Source organism: Alosa sapidissima, chromosome 3 (genome assembly GCF_018492685.1).
Source record: "Alosa sapidissima isolate fAloSap1 chromosome 3, fAloSap1.pri, whole genome shotgun sequence".
Taxonomy (NCBI): Eukaryota; Metazoa; Chordata; class Actinopteri; order Clupeiformes; family Clupeidae; genus Alosa; species Alosa sapidissima.
Window position 1 is genome coordinate 4,271,557 of NC_055959.1, and position 20,370 is coordinate 4,291,926.

At 41.7% G+C, this 20,370-nt stretch overlaps 1 protein-coding gene across 3 annotated transcripts; it reads left to right on the forward strand.

The window, feature by feature from the left end:
• The first annotated feature begins 519 nt into the window (after nt 1-519).
• prkcsh (protein kinase C substrate 80K-H) lies at nt 520-15,199 on the forward strand. Of its 3 annotated transcripts, none has more exons than XM_042086507.1 (18): nt 520-650; nt 1,226-1,360; nt 1,486-1,602; nt 1,741-1,836; nt 2,398-2,455; nt 3,685-3,802; nt 4,455-4,584; nt 7,963-8,047; nt 8,149-8,227; nt 8,482-8,565; nt 9,041-9,199; nt 9,433-9,523; nt 9,747-9,816; nt 11,277-11,366; nt 11,550-11,624; nt 11,976-12,075; nt 14,396-14,563; nt 14,982-15,199. In XM_042086507.1, the coding sequence occupies exons 2-17, from the start codon at nt 1,267-1,269 to the stop codon at nt 14,540-14,542; spliced, it is 1,593 nt and encodes a 530-aa protein (XP_041942441.1). In that variant the 5' UTR covers nt 520-650; nt 1,226-1,266; the 3' UTR covers nt 14,543-14,563; nt 14,982-15,199. The 3 variants fall into 3 exon arrangements, with proteins under 3 accessions (XP_041942441.1, XP_041942442.1, XP_041942440.1); XM_042086508.1 differs by having other exon boundaries at nt 533-646; XM_042086506.1 differs by having other exon boundaries at nt 643-761.
• The last annotated feature ends 5,171 nt before the right edge of the window (nt 15,200-20,370 follow it).

Sequence of the window (20,370 nt, forward strand, 5' to 3'; positions counted from 1 at the left end):
AATTGAAGTAGAGATTTCTGGTTGAGAGTTGAGAAAATGTGTTTGTGAAAATATGTTTTTTAATGGCTGTCCAAAAAAAAAGATTTTTTTACCTGACTTTATCCAGTGTTAAGGTTTCTGTAGCCTAGGCCTACTTAAAATGTATGCAAAGTATTGCATTTCAGTAGAAAATGGCTCATTTACATATTTAGGCCTATACATACAATTTCAGATAAAAGCAATACAAGAAATTATTGACAATGTAGATCAGCTGTGCAAGTTCTGTGGGGCTATCTATTAGTTAATAGCCTATTCACCTGTAAGATATCCCCCGTAGACATACAATGGACATAAACAGGCTGATAAAAACACAAAAAGCTAACCCAAATGCAGTGCTATCGCATATTTTCTCATTCTAGGGTGGTATGTCAAAAATTACTATGAAACTTATTCCCCTTGAATGTTACCGATTGATCAAAATTACGGGGTCTGGTGTCTAGTGCGAGAGAGTCTAGTGTCTACCTAGTGTTCATTATTTTCCAACAGGTGTGCCAGCCACCATTTCCCACAAGGCATTGAAGAAAATGGCCTCGCTGTAAACCAATCAAATCAGAACAACACTATGCGTCTGTAAACGCTGGACGCCTCCCCTGCAACGGCTACGGAAGTAGGTAATGAAGAATTAGCTGATTTACTAGAACTGGTTAAATTATATGTCAGTTTCCTTGAATGCACGGTTTTTGGGCTATATTGTAAGATACGCAAACGTACTACTACAAACGGTGAGAGAAATGTTTTTCAGAAAGTTAACCCGACTGTGGAATCGGAATGATGCCATCTCGTTTAATAAAGAGACTGTTCGAATTAGCATGCGTTAGCTCGTGGTTGTTTAACCCATAGTGCTAGACAGTAAACAGGTCTAAGTTAACCTTGCTGTCTGATATGGCTTTAGCCAGAAAGCTAACCAAAACCTCTCTTATATCGCTGAAGTAACGTTAACTAGCATTGGTTGATAGCTGCATTAAATAAGGCAATACTCAAACTTCCGTTTAGAAGTTTCCTTTAGTTTAGGGGCCTAAAACGGTCAAAACGTTTTAAAACCTAGCGTAGAAAATGTAGGGTTGATGGGAATATGCAATTTAGCAAACTGTTGTTGTGAGCTACCCTCAGCTATTCATGATTACAATTCCTGATATGATTGCCAGCTCGATGTTCGTCCTGACATCAATATTTTTTTCATTTTTAGGTGTGAATAACAAGTGTCTTGTCTCGCATCCCCTCTGCATCATGTCCTGTGCGTATCTACTGTTGGCCATAAGTCTCTGTGTTAGCTTTGCTAATGCTGTTGAAGTTCAGCGGCCTCGTGGAGTTCCTCTGTCTAGTAAGTTAATGGTGACTCACTGGACCTCCTGTTGAATTTATAGAATACCAAGCGAAATAAATACCTAGCAACGTTCACCCATGTATCCTCCATGTATTTTTCTGTCTTGGTCTTACCTCTAACAGAGCGGCAGTTCTATGAGGAGAACAAGCCATTCACCTGTCTGGATGGGTCTCGAACCATTCCATTCGACCGTGTAAATGACGACTACTGTGACTGCAAGGATGGATCGGATGAACCAGGTATGTGGCACACAAATAGGAATGCACAGAACAGAAGAATATATTTCATACCATAGGCTTACACCATGAGCCCACTATCACTGATTCAATATCAATTCAATAATTCAATTCAATAAATATGTGTGTTTGTTCCCATAGGCACGGCTGCCTGTCCCAATGGTAGTTTTCATTGCACCAATGCAGGATACAAACCCACTTTCATCCCATCATCTCGTATTAATGATGGCATATGTGGTAAGGAGATGTTGTTGCACTTGTCCCAAACTCTGATCCTGACACGCATGAAATGTTTAAGTGTAGATAAAATAAGGTTTTTTTACTTGTCCCCATTAAAAACCCTGTTTGTTTTGACTGTTTATTTGATACATTTATGTATTCACCTGATGCAAATGCATATATGTATGTCACCTTAATCCATCGTTTCCCAACCTTGGGGTCAGGACCTTATGTGGGGTTGCCTGAAATTCAAATGGGGTTGGCTGAGATACTGGGTCTCTCACAATTGAATAGTACATTACATAAAAATATACATAAATCAAACAAACAAACAAAAAATCCCCCATGATATCCAAGGTAATGGATCATTCATTACAATATAGCTAAGTAAACTTAGACAGCCCGCATGAGATGTTTAATTGACAGAATTAAGCTAGATCAATGTTCGAAACAATGTAGCAAAACAACCAGGCCATTTGGGGAAAATCAAAATACCGCTCTCCTCTGGATGTTACAGCAGAGATGAGTTGAGCTATCTCTCCCTGCCTTAGTCTTTCTTAAAATGTGTTTTTTCCACAGACTGCTGTGACACAACTGACGAATACAACAGTGGCGCCTCATGTCAGAACACCTGCAGGTAAGCGCTTTAATTCATTACATCTGAGTGAGTGTTTCTGACTAGATTATTTGATTTGAGCTAGTTGACTCAGTGTTCAGGTTGTAAGAAAAACACAAGGTGTTCAAAGGGAAAAAAAGGATGTTTCTTTGGTTAATGAAGCTTCAATCTTTATTCCAATAAAAAGCAATCACAGAAGTACATGTGACGTACTTCTGGGCGCCAATGTTGTAGAGTGACTATTGAGTATCTCAAACTCTTGGGATATATTCTGTTTCAAAAGTCCCTCCTACACTCTAAATGTTAATGAGTAGATAACACCTTGACTGGGATGGTTATCAGATATATCAGTTCCCCCAAATGTTAGTGTTCTCACACCTCGGTTCCTTCCTGGCCCCAAGTGAGGCCATAGCATGGACCGTTGAATGTTATATTGATAAGATCACCTTGTGGGACATAAAGTAGCATTTGATGCTCTTAGACAGGGTAAACTGTAAAAGCTTACAAGGTCATCTGTGCGATGTTGGAATATTCTTTTTTACCTGGTCATAGAGAAAGCTACCACCACGTATGCAACACTACATTTTGGTCAGAAACAGGCAAGCAGACAGGATAAGCTTCCATTTCAATACATTTGAGTGAATAGATACTCAACTTTAGTTGATTAAATATGCTGTTTGAGTTCTGGACCTTCAAACAATATTTTAAATACCTAGATGTATTAAGCTAGAGGCTTTATTTCTAGTATGAACAATGACCGCTCTAGAGTAGAGTAGGATTTACAATTACATACAGAGCAGATGTGTGACGGACTCATGATCTTCAGCTGTAATTACGATCAGTCATGCAACTCCTCTAGTGATTTGCAATGTAAATGTAGTGGGGAGGTGCTGAGTGGCTTGCGTCATTAGCCCAGAGGCTGCCAGCTCACAATGGCCCGGGTTTAAATCCTGGTCAAGCCTTCTGGTGCCCAGCTGACTCAGCTGTCTAGTCACCTGTAGCGTTTTTGGAGGACTGGGAGGTGGGTGACTGTGGTAACCTAGGTGATGCACCAGCCCTCCAACTCTGGGTCATCATGGTGCCCCCCATGGAACCCTCAAGGAGATCAAAGACCAGTTTGACTGCAGATGAACACTAAACTAAGCCTGTTTGAGCACACCCCCCCCCCCCCCCCCCCACACACACACACACACACTAAGCACTCAACGTCATATGTGTGAAGCCTAAGGGGTTGTGCTGTTTGCCTGTAGAGAGCTGGGCCGTCAGGAGAGGGAGACTCTCCAGAAGCAGGCCGAGATCGCCAAAGAGGGCTTCCTTCTCAAACAACAGCTAATCAACGAGGCCAAGAAACAGCGTGAGGAGAAACAGGTGAGGAAGTGCCTGCATCCAGCAGAGGGAGGGTGTGGTCACTCACTGGGTAGACACTGTGTGCATGAACAGACCGTAAGGGGATGCTGTTGGGTTTTATTTTTGCCACATACCCTCACTTGATTTTACTGGAATGGGAAACATAAAATGCATTTTCAAGTGAATTTTCAAACAGTAGATTTTTTATACAATTACATCAAACTTCTTAGGCACTGAATTGCACAAGTTCATGACATTGACATTGTGTTGTTGGTGTAATGATATGCATTACTTGGAATATTGTTGTCCTTTCGACAAATGCCCTGAAAACAGTACAAACTGTTGTGTGCAGTTTTTTCAAAATTAAACAATGTTATGATATGCCCACACACCAAAAGCAAGAGGCTAATAACAATTACCTACAAATATAACATCCACAAGCATCTAGTGCAAAATATTGGTCATCATGCAAGCTCATTGTGGACTATTGTTATTAAGAGGAGTTCTTTAGATACCATTACATTTCTTGGGATAACATTTTAGTCATCAAATCCATGAAATCCGAGTGAGATCTATCCATCCATGAAAGAATGTCAGTTTCATCCTCTGCCCGATGGCTGTATCTCAGCAAATAGGAGGCTGACATGTGTCCTCTGCTCTTCTCTCTGCATAGGGCAAGATGACAGAGATGCAGACCAACCGGAGGACCATGGAGGAGAAAGTGGAGGCGTTGAGAACAGTGAAGGAAGTGGCGGAGCAGCCTGAGAAGGAAGCCAAAGAGCGCCACCTCAAGGCCTGGGAAGGTGAGTGCAGCCTTGTAGTTAACCGAATGGGCCACAATGTTTTGTAGGCTTAGCACGTTTGATGTCTTGCGTCTGCCTAATGTTATTGTGTGAGTGGTGTAAAGTTTCATCTATGTGGTTACAAGATATTATTTTAAATGAAATATAAATTATACCATGTGATCAAGGCATATTTCACTGGAAAGAAACATAAAATGATACATATCTAGTAGTTATAGATGTTGAGAGTTAGGCTAAGCTTTAGTTGTTGTGATATCTTAAACTAGATGTACCGCATAGCGGTACAAAATATGACCGCCGCTCAGTCCTGTACATCCATTTCGCGAAAATAAATCACACTTCAATTTGTCTCCATCTTTTACTCCATCCCCCACTCTTGAAACTTTTGTGTATGCTTGTTTGGCATGCCTGAGTGTGTGTGTGCGGCTGCACAGAAAGTAGCCTACTGGTGCTGAAAAGGTGAATAGATTGTAGAATAGCCAAAGAAGATGTACCATTGTTATTAATTCTCTCTAAACAATCACAAGTAGGGCAGGTCATCACAGTTCATCCATTGCAACTGGATTGATGAAAGGTCACTTACACCTGTAGGCTACATTGTATTTGGGAAAAGCAAAAGGTATCAGCATAATGTTATTTATTTATTTATTTATTTATTTTTTATGTATTTATAAACAAAAACATCTCTGTCAGTTCCATGCCGTTTTCAACAGCTATCAAAAACAAAGGTCATTTTTGGATGGATGGATTTTTTGTGAATGTTTCTTCTTCTACATAAGATTTTAGTCATCTTTAGTTCATGTAATACTTTATTGTCAATGCACAAATTAAGTAACAGTAGTCTGAAACGTTATTGTTAATGCACAAATTAAGTAACAGTAGTCTGAAACGAAATGCTGTTTTACATCTAACCAGTGGTGCAAATAACTGACATGTCCAAATGGGCCTTGATGAAATGCGTCGCTAGACTGTTCATACGCATTTTAACGGGCCAAAGTTGAAGAGCTTTTGTCCGTTATTGTTCGTGCAAATATAGGCTGATTCATGTTCCCTTGCATTGTGTAACTAAGGTCCATGGCTAGTCTGGCTTTCATCAGACCAAGCTCAATCTTTTAAGAAATCAAAAAATAAATAGCGGGCAGATCAGGCTGGGTTCACCCAGCCTAGTCCATAGGCACCCAATATTGTTTAATTTTCAGATTGAGATATACACGCTCTGGCTATTCTAAATGCAAAAATGCATTAGGGAGTTATAACAAAACTGTAACTAACAAACTAGATCCTAATAGAAAGCTGTTAGCTTCCCTAAGCTACAGGTAGGATTATAAGGTAGGCCTATTTACAACATAAATTGTCAATAGGCTATGCTGGCGACACAAATAAAATCTCCTTTGGAAACCAATGGCTTACGACTTACAGTATCAAGCGGACTTAAACTGCCATATCGTGGCGAAAAGTTGTAATAACATTCACGCAGCTCCATGAGTCAAGGAAAGCGCGAATTAAGTAGCCACTTCTAAATAGGACCCACTACACAGTAGCTTAAGGTGTGTTGCTAAAGCAGCCATAATGAAATGAAGGTGTCATTGTTTGGATACTTCACACACACGTGCTTTTTAATTTCACAGACTACAACTACCAAGCTGGAATCAAAGCACATCGATTCCCCTCTCACACCCTGCACGCACTTAAAACAAAATAAACAGGCGTCTCAGTCTCACGCATGTATAGGCAAAACTGTATCAGACCGGTGTAACGTTGGTAAATCTTCCATTGCACAGAATGATTTTGTAGCACGTGCAATAAATGACAGTCGAAAGATACAAACAGTGCTGCTATCAATTTGCTTGGTATAACCGCATTTATAGTTTTCTACAAATGCAATCAATCAAATGGGCCTCCATCACTCAACCAACGCTAACGGTAACATTACCTAGGTCCTTATTGATATTACAAGATTAACGTACCTGCAGTAAAAACCAAGCATGTCCGATAAACATCCTCACTTCATCCTCACTTACACTTCATGTGAACATCGTCCTGTCCTTATTAGATGTTCGCTGCGGTAAATTACAGTCCTTGTAGGAAGTGTCCATTGTTTTTCCAACCCACTTTTAACTTCCAACAAAATTACGTCTCACTGCAACGATGCGCCATCTAGTGGACAAACGACTACTTATCGCCAATACTGAAAATGCAGCCATGATAATGATGATGAATATTTTGGCTTTCTTTTGATCCTACTGAATTTGTAATTATGTATCGGCCGTTCTAATACCGATAGTATGTGGGTGCCTGTGTGTGTGCATGTTTATATGTGTGCACCGCCATTTACAGGCCAATGAGTGTACAGTCACTAAATGTACACATAACCTAATTTTTTTAGCCCCCCCCATGGATGAAATTCTACGAAACTTGGCATACCCCCAGACCCCCAGAGAATGCCAGGTCAATCATACACATAAAATTTGGTGCAGTTCTGAACATCTTTTGAATGACAACTGAAGATAACTGAACTGAAGATAGGGGCGATTAAAGCAGAATAATATTGCATTTTCATTTTTTACCGGCGGGGGGGGGGGGGGTGCAAATCCCTTGAGACCAACATACCATAAAAGATTCACAGAGAACTGTGTCTGCCCTACCCTCCTTTCGGGGGGTCCAGTCCAGCGGGGGGGCTGCAGATCAAAACGAAAAATGACGGTTCCATGCTATCCATGTGGGGGTACATGCCCACCAAGTTTTGTGTACCCCGATCTTTCAGTGTCCCGGGAATCCTTGTTGGTGTACGTCACTAAATGTACACATAAATTATTTTATTGTAAGGCCCCCCATGAACGAAAGTACACAAAACTTGGCATGCATTCAGAGGGTGTCATAATGATCCTACACTTTTAATTTCGTGCAGTTTTGACCTTGTCAGCCAGAGATATTGTGATGAAAACACCTCATTTTTTGCTTTTTAATTTTTAACTAGGTGGCGCTATACATGAAATGAGTGGTTATGGAATGGGTTGACATGGCCCCTTGAGATCAACATACAAAAAAAAAATGGTCCTCCTAAACCCTACGGTTTTCGAGATATTCACAGAAAACTGTGTCTGCCCTACCCTCCTTTCGGGGGGTCCAATTCAGCGGGGGGGCTACAGATCAAAACGAAAAACGATGGTTCCATGCTATCCATGTGGGGTTACATGTCCACCAAGTTTTGTGTACCCCGGTCTTTCAGTGTCCCGGGAATCATTGACGGAAATTTGGGCATGCGAAAAAAAAAAAAAAAAAATCTGACTAAACCTATATTCGCTGCGCGGCGGTTATAATAAGAAGTATAATGGAAATGGAATTGACCTTGTGAAAATCGCCATCTCTTCATTCCAGACCAAAAGGCCATCATTCGTGCCGAGAAGGACAAAATCAAGATGGCGGAAGCATTTTTGGAACTGGATGATGATGCAGATGGCTAGTAAGTCCAACTGTGTGTAAGTGTGTGTGTGTGACAGATTGCTTTGTGTGTCTTGGCCAGTGATTAATGCGGTTTGGTGTGTGTGTGTGTCTTTGTTGTAGCGTGTCCGTAGTAGAGTTGCAGTCCCACACTGAGCTCGACCCAGACTCTGATGGAGCTCTGACAGAAGCTGAAGCACAGGTATTCTTTCTTTCCTTTTTTCTTTCTTTCTTTCTTTCTTTCTTTCTTCTGTCTGTCTTTTTTCTGTCTCTTCTGCTTTGTGATCTTTTTAAGGCCTGGATAAGTGACCCCCTCATGCATCTGTAGTCAGAGGTTCTAGTTGGTCAGCGCTCTTGTGATGTGTGTGTGATGTGTTTGTGATGTGTGTGTGTGTGCGATGTGTGTGCGATGTGTGTGCGATGTGGGTGTGATGTGATGTGGGTGTGTGTCATCAGGCTCTACTAGGTGGGGCAGGCAAAGTGGACACTTCATCATTTGAGTCTGCATGGGACAACATAAAAGACAAATACATATCTGAGGTAAGTCTTTCTTTCTTTCTTTCTTTCTTTCTCTCTCTCTCTCTCTGTCTCTCTCTCTCTCTCTCTCTCGTCTTTATCCCAGGCATTGTTTTTGCATACTCCCTCTCCATGATTAAACTATACTTCTGTCTCGTCAGTCAGTACAATTCATTTCACCTTTGTTACTACTTTGTTGCAAGATGCTCTGGTTCCAAGTCAGGTGTTCGTAATAAACAGGAGTCAGGAGGCGATCACATTGGCAGTACAGGTGTTAGTAGTAATAAACAGGAGTCAGGAGGCGATCACATTGGCAGTACAGGTGTTAGTAGGAAACGGACCCTGTGCTGTAATAATGGAGGTGAAATTGACCACCTCTGCCACTGTTACTGCTGGTGTGGGTTGTAGGGGGTGTGTTGTGTGGGAGTGTGTTGGGGTGTGTGTGTTGTGTGCAGCCCGTCTCCTGCTCTGACGCACTCCTCTGCGGGCTCTATCTCAGTCCCAGGCCGACTCGGCTGCGGTAGATCCCCCCGTAGAGGACAACCGTCCACCTGTCCCAGACAATGAGCCGTACCACGACGACGAGCCTGTTGACGAGGATGAGGAGAACGAAGATGACGATGAGGATGATGATTACCCTGAAGAGGATAGTGACAAGGTGCAGCAACGGTTCCCTCTCTTTTGTGATCTCATTTGTGATCTGCTGTTCATGGTCTTTCCTCACAGGCCATAGTTATGTATAGGCTACTGGATACGTGATCTAAATAATATGCATCTCTCCAGCATGTAAATTCCACATAAACTGACGAGGTAAATTGTGTGTGTGTGTGTGTGTGTGTGTGTGTGTGTGTGTGTGTGTGTGTGTGTGTGTGTTTGTTTCCTCTCTCGCAGCCCATACCCTCTGTGCACACCCCGGAAAAGAGTGAGCAGGATGAGGAGGCCATGCCGCCCTACGACGCAGAGACCCAAACCCTCATCGATGGTGAGAGAGACTGAGGTCATCTGTCTGTACCATAATGGCCGGCTCATAGTGTGTCTGTCTGTGTGTGTGTCTCTGGGTCTGTGTGGGTGTCTCTGGGTCTTTGTGTGTGTGTGTGCGCGTGTCTCTGGGTTTAGGGTTTGTGTGTGTAGGTATGGCCATTAGCATGCCTTGTGTGTCTCTCTGAGGTCAGCTCTCAGCCTTTGCTCTCTCCCCTGTTGTGCAGCTGCTCAGAAAACCCGCGACGACTTTGATGAGGCCGAAAGGGCTCTACGAGAAGTGGACGATCAAATCAAGTAAGTGCCAAAGCACTCCCCTCTAAAGGTTATTCTAGCTTCATTTTCTTCACAGCCCTTTCTCTCTGTGTAAAGCAAGTACACTGAGCCATGAATAATTTCAAAGGCAAAAATGTCTTCATTAAACTGAACGCTTCTTCATTCAGCTTTGAAATGGTCATCCAAAACACACTGACTTACAGCGCTGTGCAGATACGCTGTGCATCGTCATCTGTATGGATACCATGACCACTGACCAGGGCTCTACAGTGCGCCCATTTCACTCGCACATGCGAGTAAAAATGATGGCGTGCGAGTGCAAAAAAATATTTAGGCGCACTGGTGCGAATGACTTCTAACCATGTCAATGTTTGTATACAAAATACACCGCAACATCGAGAAACATGTGCAAACCATAGAATGACGTCGCGAATGCAGCATAAAAACTACACCTCCCATCAACGTTAGCAATTTATCGGTGTGACTCGCTATAGTCACTTCTATCAAATCCAAGAGCGCGCAGAAAAAGCGGAAAGTTACTGTAGACTAGCCAGCCAAGATGCAAAGATTGAAGAAATTAGTTCTTCTATCCACCGAATTCATTGGATATAGGAGGAACAGGATGAGATTCTGAGAATGCAGTGAGAGAAGAAAAGGTAACCGAACATGCCTTTTATCCCAGTTGACGTATTGGCTGCAATATGCAAAATATAGCTGTAGCGAACAGGCACAAAAGTAGCCTCCCGTAATACTCCCATTTTATTCAAAGGTAGAACGCTACTGACAACTCCAGGCTTCCACGCATGCTTGTTTGTTTACACCGAATACAAGCTGAAGTGCAAAACGAAAGTAGGCCTAACGTTTGTCTACTGCCCCCATCAATGCAGATATTTAAAAAAAAGGATAAAAAAAATATATATATCCTTGATAGGCTATGTTGGGTTTTGTGGAAGAGAAAATAGACTGTTTTAGTAGTAGTATTAGGCAATATGCAGTCAGATAGGTCACCATGGGCATATTTGGATTAGCTACAGATGGATTCACAAATAAATAAATTAGCCTACATTTGGCAGTATACTTAATATACAGGCTAAATGCAAATATGGCAATGTATTATATTATTTTACATTAACAAAATGTAGGAAAATAGAACAGACTGAAAATAAAGTAGGCACTGATTTTTAAAATCCTGTTTCCTGTAGCCTAAATGTTGTCAGTCATTCTTAATATTCGCAATTGGTGCACTGGCACATTTAACTGTTAGCTGCAGTGTAATGTTAGATTATGTGTAAGTTAAGTACAGAAGTGACTGTGCGCCCAAATTTTTGTCTGTGCTTCTAAGTTTTTTAACTTGGACGCACAAGTGCTCCTGGAAAAAAATGTTAGTGTAGAGCCCTGCCCATGACCCACCTGGTTGTTGTTAGTATTAGTTGAGGTACAAGGGCACTAGATTCATGAAGTGTGTGTGTGTGTGTTCACAGGTCCATCGAAAAGGAGCTGTCCTTTGATTTTGGCACCTCTGGGGAGTTCACTTACCTCTACAGTCAGTGCTACGATTTGACCACTAGCGAGTAAGTTTTCTCCATACACACACACCCTCATGTTAATTGCTTGGAGGTTTAAGATAAAATATATTTTATTGCCACACAACAATGTTGGCAGTAAAAGAGGTAGCTCAATTCAATAAGGGAGAAAAGAAATAAAGACTAAGCAAAATATATATATATATGCTGTCTTCTCTCTCTCTCTCTCAGATATATCTACAGACTCTGCCCCTTCAACCGAGTTTCACAGAAACCCAAATACGGGGGATCTGAGACCAACCTTGGGTAAGACTAGAGCTCAATCACCTCTACGTCTGTAATGTCTATGCAACTAGTATGCAACTTAACTAGTTCCTATTTGCCTTTTAAGTTCAAGTTTGTCATGTACTCCTAAAAGGATTTTGTCAGTAATGGAATTTCTTATGCTCAAAGGTAGATGGATGGATGGTGGGTGGGTGGGGGGGGGGTTGGTGTGAGTGTGTGTGTGTGTGTGTATCCGTACATCGGTATCGACCCAGAATCGGTGCATCCATACTTGCTTGTTGTGCATGAAGTCCTACTCATTCTTCACGACTTTAGTGCATCCTGTTTTTGATCTTTCGTCGTTTCTCCCTCCCTTGCTCCCTCTGCCTGTAGGTCGTGGGGCTCCTGGGCCGGTCCAGTGGACAGTAAGTACATGGTGATGAAGTACGAACACGGAACAGGCTGCTGGCAGGGGCCCAACCGCTCCACTACTGTGAGTCACTCACTACAAACACTCATATAGAAAGACCACATGTACCGGTGTGTATGTGTATATGTATGTATATGTGTGTGTGTATATACATAGTCAACGTTTTCTAGAGCATTACTCTAAAGTCTGATGAATTATTTCATAGTATCTGCGTTGGTTTTGAATGTTTCAACCGGGAACTCTCTAGGGTCGTTCCACGTCAATTCAACCAGGGTCCACACACTTAGGTCTCAAAAACCCTGAACATGGGCAAAATGCACCATTGAGATCAATATGTTTTGTAAAGAGTTACCACAGGTTACTCTCAACCACAGGTGGCACTGTGGTAACTCTATATAAAACATATTGATCTGAATGGTGCATTTTGCCCATGTTCAGGGTGGAAAATAAAAAAGAAAGATTTGCATAAGATGAGTCAAATTGGTGTTTGGGTGCTCTGAAAATGAGAACCAAAATTCAGACCCTGAAGGAATTTATTTTCTGTTCATTGCTTTTTTCAAGAGTGTTTCTACTTATATCAGTAAGGAAAATGAATTAAGAGCCTATGTTGAGTACAAATATGTCCTCTGAAGGCCTAAACAGAGCCCAGCCATAAACTCCAATAAAATTTTGATCAACTTTGAGGGACAGTTATGACCATGCAGGATCATCCAGACCAAATGTGGTGATTTTGCTACATACTATTCCTATTTATGTACCAGCATGCAAAATTGGAGCCTTCTACATGGTTTAGTTCTTGCGCTATGGGCTTGTGAACTTTGACAAAAAAAAAGGCCGAACAAAATCGACACCCCCCTCCCCCCGTAAAACTGGCTGTACTTGGAAAGTAACCTAGGTACACCTGGTAATTTTTTCAGAATTTTTTGAGACCTAAATGCGTGGGCCCTGACCCTCGTGGAATGACCCTCTAGTTACAGATTGAAACGGTCTATAAGAGAGACACAAGATGAATAGTATAATATACACCATATGGACAGGACTATATGGAAGAACTTGACTGGCTCACATAGAACAGGATTCTATTAACCATCAAACACCTTTTGGGATGAACTAGAACTGACTTTGCAAGCCAGGCCTTCCCGTCCAACATCAGTGCCTCGCCTCACAAATGCTTTTCTGGATGAAGAGGTCAAAATTCCCACAGACCCTCCAACATCTTGTGGAAAGACTTCCCAGCTGGGTGGAAGCTAGCTACAAAGGGGGGCCCAATTCCATACTGATGCCCATGCCCATGGGTTTAGAATGGGATGTCATTGATGTTCCTGTGGGTGTATTGGGCAGGCATCCCAATACTTTTGTCCATAGAGTGTATACTCATTATCATCATGATCAATCATACACTATTGACATGTCTACTTAATTTGAAAAGTGAATGTACCATAACATGAAATGAATATTTGATTGCTTGAATATGTGATTATGCTGAACTGGGTGGTAGTTATTGATGTTCATAAATCATATTGATGCCTTTATAGACAGTTAGGACATCTATCAGGGTAATGGGTTATCTATAAGTACTGCTGGGTGCCTTAAGTTTATGTGACAATGAGGGTCACTGTTCTTTCCACAATGGCTCATCAGCAGCACAAAAGCATCAGTGTGTGTTGCTAGGTAAAACAGAGTTGTTTTTATAATACACTGTGTATTTTGCTTGTGAACAATAATGTGTTTAGTCAGTGCTGTGCTGTGAAATGGTGGGTTACTTACGCCTGACATTAAAGGTAAACTATGCAGTATTGACAATTTCCTTACTGTTTTCCCGGTTTTTGCTTCTTTTTCGCTGGCTTTGTCATGACTAATGTCTGAGAAACTCCATCACTACCTTTTTCTAGCCGGTGCCTGGCGTGTATGTGTATTTGAATGCAGTAAAGCAATTCGTTACACTCGTTATACTTCCTGACACTGAGGCCGTCGGCCCACAGTTGCAAGGGTGGTTTTTCCGCTCACAGGCGGCCACCATTCAACCCGAAAAAAGTCATATAACCATTCCAATGACTCTGAAGCTGTTAAATGAAGGTAAATTAAGCAAAAAAACTTGCATATTAAGCTAAAAACCTGCACAGTGTGCCTTTAAACAGGCTAAAACGGATTTCATTGTTGATGGTCATTTGACTGCTGTTGTAAGGAAGCCAGGTGCACCAAAGTGTGAGGGAGAGAATGTCTAAAAAGCTTTAATTTACCAAGTTTGAAGTTTTCATGGTGGAGCCACTGAAGCAAAGCATATGATATTATAATGTATTTAATATGCCAGCATTTTGCCACAAATCATTAAGTGTGTGTGTGTGTGTGTGTGTGTGTGTGTGTGTGTGTGTGTGTGTCTCAGGTGAAGCTCATCTGTGGGAAGGAGACAGTGGTGATCTCCACCTCTGAGCCCAGTCGCTGTGAGTACCAGATGGAGTTCACCACCCCAGCTGTGTGCCACGAGCCAGAGCCAGTCAACCCTGACGTTGGTTCCCATACAGAGCTCTAGAGCGCAGAACTCCCCCTAGAGGTCAGCTCCACTAATACACCCTCCAGTCCTATTGAAATAAGACATCTTAAGCCAACGGCACTGTATGTCTTCCATAGTCATACGATTGTTGGTGTTATTTCTTTTGGCATACACCATACATTCCTAAATGTTGTTACACTACTCAATTTCAATGTGAGGTGTGTGATTGCATTCTGTTCATATACATGTAATGCTATTTATTAGGACAGTGTGTGAGGTTTACTTGCATTGGCTGGGATTTCTGGTATGAATAAAAATTAGATGTTGTTATGATCTGTACTGTGTACAGCATATGTATTGGTTATTCACATAGTATGCTTCTTCATGACTATATCTTAAATTATGATAGAGGCCTACGTTTGTAGGCTCTGGACTGTGGTCTGAGTCTCCCTCTAACTTTCCCACTCCCACCCCTCAGGTTACTGATATTGGGGACTTAGGCACTCATCCAAGATCACCATGACCTCCCTGTCCCTCCGGGCTGTCACCCGTGAGCTCCAGGACTCAGGTGTTCCACCACTCTACACCTCTACACAACTCTGTCCTCCGGTTCAGCCCACAATCACAATCACTGTCGCACTGCTTTTTACATTCCATTTCTGCTAGAATCAACTAATAAAAGTCCATTTTAATGTGCTCCAAATTGTGCCATTCTCTTTATTCCAACCCCTTCCCTCCCAACCCACTACTGTTTTAAATCAGATGGTTTGACTGGCGGTAGCTAAGACACAGCCACAGTGGACTGGAATCCATTTGTGGACTCCATGCAGAAGCTGTGGCTACTTTAGCATCATTGGTGGTGGCAGGGCTTGCCACAAGTAGGGTCAGTGAGTGTGTGTGTGTGTGGAGCTACCTCTACCACAGGAGCTAATGCTTCATCATGTTCTAGCACCGTGCAGTCAACGGCTGGCCTAATTGTCAGAGTCTTGTGAGTCAGATCGTCTGAGTGGCTGATGGGAACTGCCCACATAATTGCAGGCAGCGGGGAAAACAGGAAGGGAAAAAACAACTCCGACCAGCGAGATTTGTAACTTTTAAGTTTTTATTTTTTTTCTGGCATGTAAAGTACAAATAATTAAACAATTCCATGAAAAAGTCCTCAAGCATCTTCAGCTGAAATCCCAGTAATAAATATCCTAAACTAAACTGAAAGGTTTATTTTTTTCCCCTTGGTTACATTTTTTTGTCGTTTGTTCGTTTGGTCGTGTTTGGAAGTATGAGATTTAGATATTTTCTTCAACCCACCGACATTAACGTCAGTTTGTTTTGATCTAGTATTTTGTTTTCTTAATAATTGTACCATTCCTGGATATTGTTGTCAGAAGAACATTTCTAAGTAACTCTGTGTCCCCTCTAAATAAATAGACACAAATACAGTTGGTTGAGAAACAGAGGAACCGCTGACCCCGTTCCTAGCTCCGTGACTCCATCTCCCACAATGCATCTCTTCCATCTGCCCTTCTGCTATCCGAACTCTGATGATAAATAGCGCCCCGCTCTTGGGGTGGCTGCCATTATTTGTTTTTCACAAGCCGATGTGTTGGCCATGTCGGGGTGCTGAGTGCAGTGGGAAGAAAGCCATTGTGGGAGCACTTGGAGCCGGTGGGCCTTTGTCACTGCTCCAGAATGTTCTAGAAGTGGACACAGGCCCCGGCTCTACACTTGCCCTAGGCCTCACCCCAGGTTCCGACTCACAGCGGGCTTCAGAAAGTGGCAGAAAAAACAAGACTGTGATTTAGAGTAAATAATCAAAAGGTTTTCATTTAACAAGACAAACAGAACACAGGCAGTAAAGGCATAACATCTAGCACACAGCATGTATGTTTATACACCTCATTTAGTTTTATATAGCAGTGCATTCTTTGCCTATGGAGAACTTTTCCAAATTGTAATTCTAAAGCTGTTTTTTAATCTATTTGTTCCCTTTTAAAAGAAAGAAAATTAAAAAAAGGTGTAACCACATTTTGGCAAAATTAAATTCGTTCAAACTTGCAAATATAATGAAAAAAACCATAAATATACACAAAACATACTTTATACGAGGCAATAATAATAATCAATAATAATAAATAGTTTTTAAGTTAACAATAAGTTAAAACTACAAGCTTAAAGTCGCCCAAATAATACAAGTTTGTTGGCGCTATATTGAATTTTTTTCAGTTTAAATTATTTAGGTTGCAACAAAAGCTACCACAGACTTTTACAAACACAATCGAACACATATTGATTGAAATAAAAAGCTAACTAATTCTAAAACCTGCATACACTGTCAGAACAGCAACTAAGTTTAAATAATGGAAAAAATAGAAGAATCGTACCCAATAAAAGCGACCAAATAAAATCTTCGACCCATGTGTGTACTCTATGGCAACGTCAACAACACAAAGATACGCTAAGTTAACACGTGAATCCGATATGTAAAGTAAATCAATAAATTACAGGAAAAATGATAGTTTGAAATTGACATGGGCTAAAAGTGATGATATATTAGACAGTATCCCTTTCACGGTCTTTTTTTATGATTGCTCTTTTCTTCACCATAAGAAGCTGTTTGTGGTTGTTTTTAGCTTGCATGGTCAGAGCAGAAATCGAGGGCTGAGGAAGGGATAATGGACTTTTTCAGAGACCAGAGCTCTCAGTGCTTGTTTGATTCCTTTAATGAATCGGTTAGTTTGACACATATCTTTTTTTAATCTGCTTGTCGTTGTTTGATCCTTTCACTATTCCGCAAACCATTTCTGTGTGACGTTTAATTTTCTTTTTTAAAAAATATATATATCTTTTGTTCTCAGTCAATATAAAAATGAAGCACATTGCACTTACTGTTCCATAGGAAAGTTTTTTTGTCTTTTAAATGATTATGGTTGCTCTAGCGGTGCAGTATGTTTGTCTCCAGCCATTGTCCTGGGCTCTCTATGGTAGGTGTGTTGTCTTGTGTGTGTATCTCGAGGATCAGTTGGTTCTCTATTGTTCATGACTCTAGGTTAACACTGGGCCCACTCTTGCCTTACCTCTGCTCTAATCCCTCCCCTTGTCACCTACGGTTAGTTGCATGAGGCCTGATCTTAGTGAGTAAGGGGGAAAAAAAGGGCTTGACTTTTGACTACAATTTGATCTTGTCTTCGGAACACCACCAGTGAACAAACTGGACAGAGGTTGAGCGACTTTAGCTGTGAATTTTGGACAGGGATATGATTGAACGGATGGATATGTATTTGAATGTGTATGAATGCCTAAGCTTGATGAAGACGGGAAAGGCCGGCTGAATATTTATCGCCGATACATCTCATAAAGCAGGAACTAGTAATATGCTCGGAGGATATGACTTTATACTCTGAATGATGAGAGACTTGGATATGTGCAGGGTGTCGTTATGCATGTTCTCACACGGAGCTATGATACCATTCTTTGCTGTGGGACAAGCTAGGACCTCTGACTTAACTGTAGACCCAGCTTTGATCCTCAACATGAAATTGTTGGGGAGTACTAATGTGCAAAGGAGCAGAAAAAAATGTCTGTGGTGAAAAACAGTATCAGCCTATTGTGGTAGGCAGTCCAGGCAATTAAACATATGCATACAGTCTGACATGGGCTTTAAAAACTAGGCTATTCAGGTGCATCCAAAAGCAGTCGAAGGCTACAGAGTGTTTTGATAATGAAATGACAATAGTGCCACAGTCCCTATCCGGTGTACTAAAGAAGAAGATGCATGAAGTGTGAGGGTGAAATGTACAGTGTTTGGTTGGATTTGCACTGCTTAGCACAGCCATGATATAGTGTTATGCCAGTCACTTTAAAAACAGATTCTTTGGTGCATCAACGATGCAGAAGCACAAGGTTACATTGACAAATTCCTTCTTGAAGGAGTAACGGAAACAGAGATGAGATGATTCGGAACTGGTGAAAGCCTCACCCTCTCACTGCAGTCTTTTATCTGAGATGGCCTCACACACGAAGGATAGCAAGCTTTACAGTCTGTCCTTCCGCATTGTGTCATCTCATCCCACCCCACCCCATCCTATGCTATCCTTTCACGTGGCACCCCAATCGACGAGGTCCACTGCACCGCCTGTAAAGCAACACTCTATGCAACGTCAGAGGAAAGGATCTTTTTTTTTCAAGCCTGTTATTTTTTCGTCTTTTTTTATCATAATGCATACATCTGGCATAGCTATGGATTCAATTACAATTGCTGTGACTCTTTTTCTCTTCTGTTCCATGTTTTTTTAAAAAGATATTGTAATGGTTGCACTGTTAGATATGCGCAAGATATATGACTTAGTCCCCCACCCATTCTACAACCCCAGCCCACCCCCCACCCCTACACCGCACGGTCAGGCCCTCTCTCCTCAAAGTGGAAAACTCTGAAAATAAAGCCACGCGGTGTCTCCGGGGACGACCACGCATAAGAATCTGTAAAAATGCTGCACAAGGTCTTATGTTTTTTTTCTTCTTCTTTTGTAGGTATAAAAATATATTATTCTCTAACTTAATCCTTTCAAAGAGATCATTGTCCTCTTTGGCTAAACACAGCGTTATTTAGAAAAGCAACACAATGTTTTTGATTTGAACACCATTTTTTTAAATCCTTAATTGATGGTATGAGCTTGTCTTTCAGTTGCACAACAGTGTCTCTCCCTATGGAACATATGTGTGATTTCAGTTACAAGGGTCGTTTCAGTTATGATTACTTTGGACAATACACAAAGGGGGGTTGGCGAACTCATGATAAAATCTGATACGTCGATTAAGTGGTGGTGGTACTGTGCGGATCAAAAAGAGAACTGAACTACGGTGTGGGTCTGTGACACTGCTGCCAGAGAGCAGGGGCGGGGCATATGTACGTTTTGTACGTGCTAGAGGTTTTCCTCGGGAGAACGAATCATTTGAGGTGCACTTCCAGATTGGATGAATGGGAGGGAATTTGGAATGAACTGGAGTGGAGACTTTTGTGGTGAGCAGGGTTTGGTGATTCTGGAGGGGGGTCAACATGCAAAGTGAAGGGAAGGGCTGGAATGGTCAACTTCTTTCCTGCTACAGAAGTACTCAAAGCTGGAGCCATTCTCTGGAGCTGTTGGTTTTTATTTTCAGCATATGTTTTTCAGTAACCATGTGCTTGTAAACAAAACCTGCCCGTGAACAATGCAGACTTGGAGCCTTGTTCTCATGGCAATTTAGAAAATTAAAAAAAAAAAAAGTTTTTAGATTTAGCTTTGCTGCCAGTTCCCATGGAGATGGGCTGACGCGGCTTTTGCTCTCTCACCTCATCCCTGGCCCTCTCACAGAGTTACCCACAAACACCATCATCATCATGGGAACACTGTCGCCATGCTCGAAGTTCACAGACAGCTGTGTGCAGTGGTATCCTTTCTATGTGCTAGAGATAAACAAAGCCGCAGTGGAGAAAAATACAGGGGACTTGCATTGACCAGTGATATGATGCGCTACTCTCACTCTCACTGCCCTCTAGACTGAGGACGCACTTTGTGTACGTACGTGTGTGTTTGTGTGTGTAAAGGTGTTTCAATGACTACTGTGGAAAGGTGAGGCTGTCGGCTGTCAGACCTCGTGTGAGGTTCTTTTGTTCCGTTGGTGTGACGTGGCTTTTTATCTTTTAAATCTCTGTGACCAGGATGTCTAGGTTTGTTCATTTCTCTATAAGGTCTTACCTCAAGCATGTTGGGAAACTGCCCTAAAGCTAGATTGCAACCTAAAACAGAGCCCGGAAACCGTATCAAAGTTCTAGAAAATGCTTACATACTCGGCTATAATAACCACCTTAAATATTGAATATATAGTTATATCAT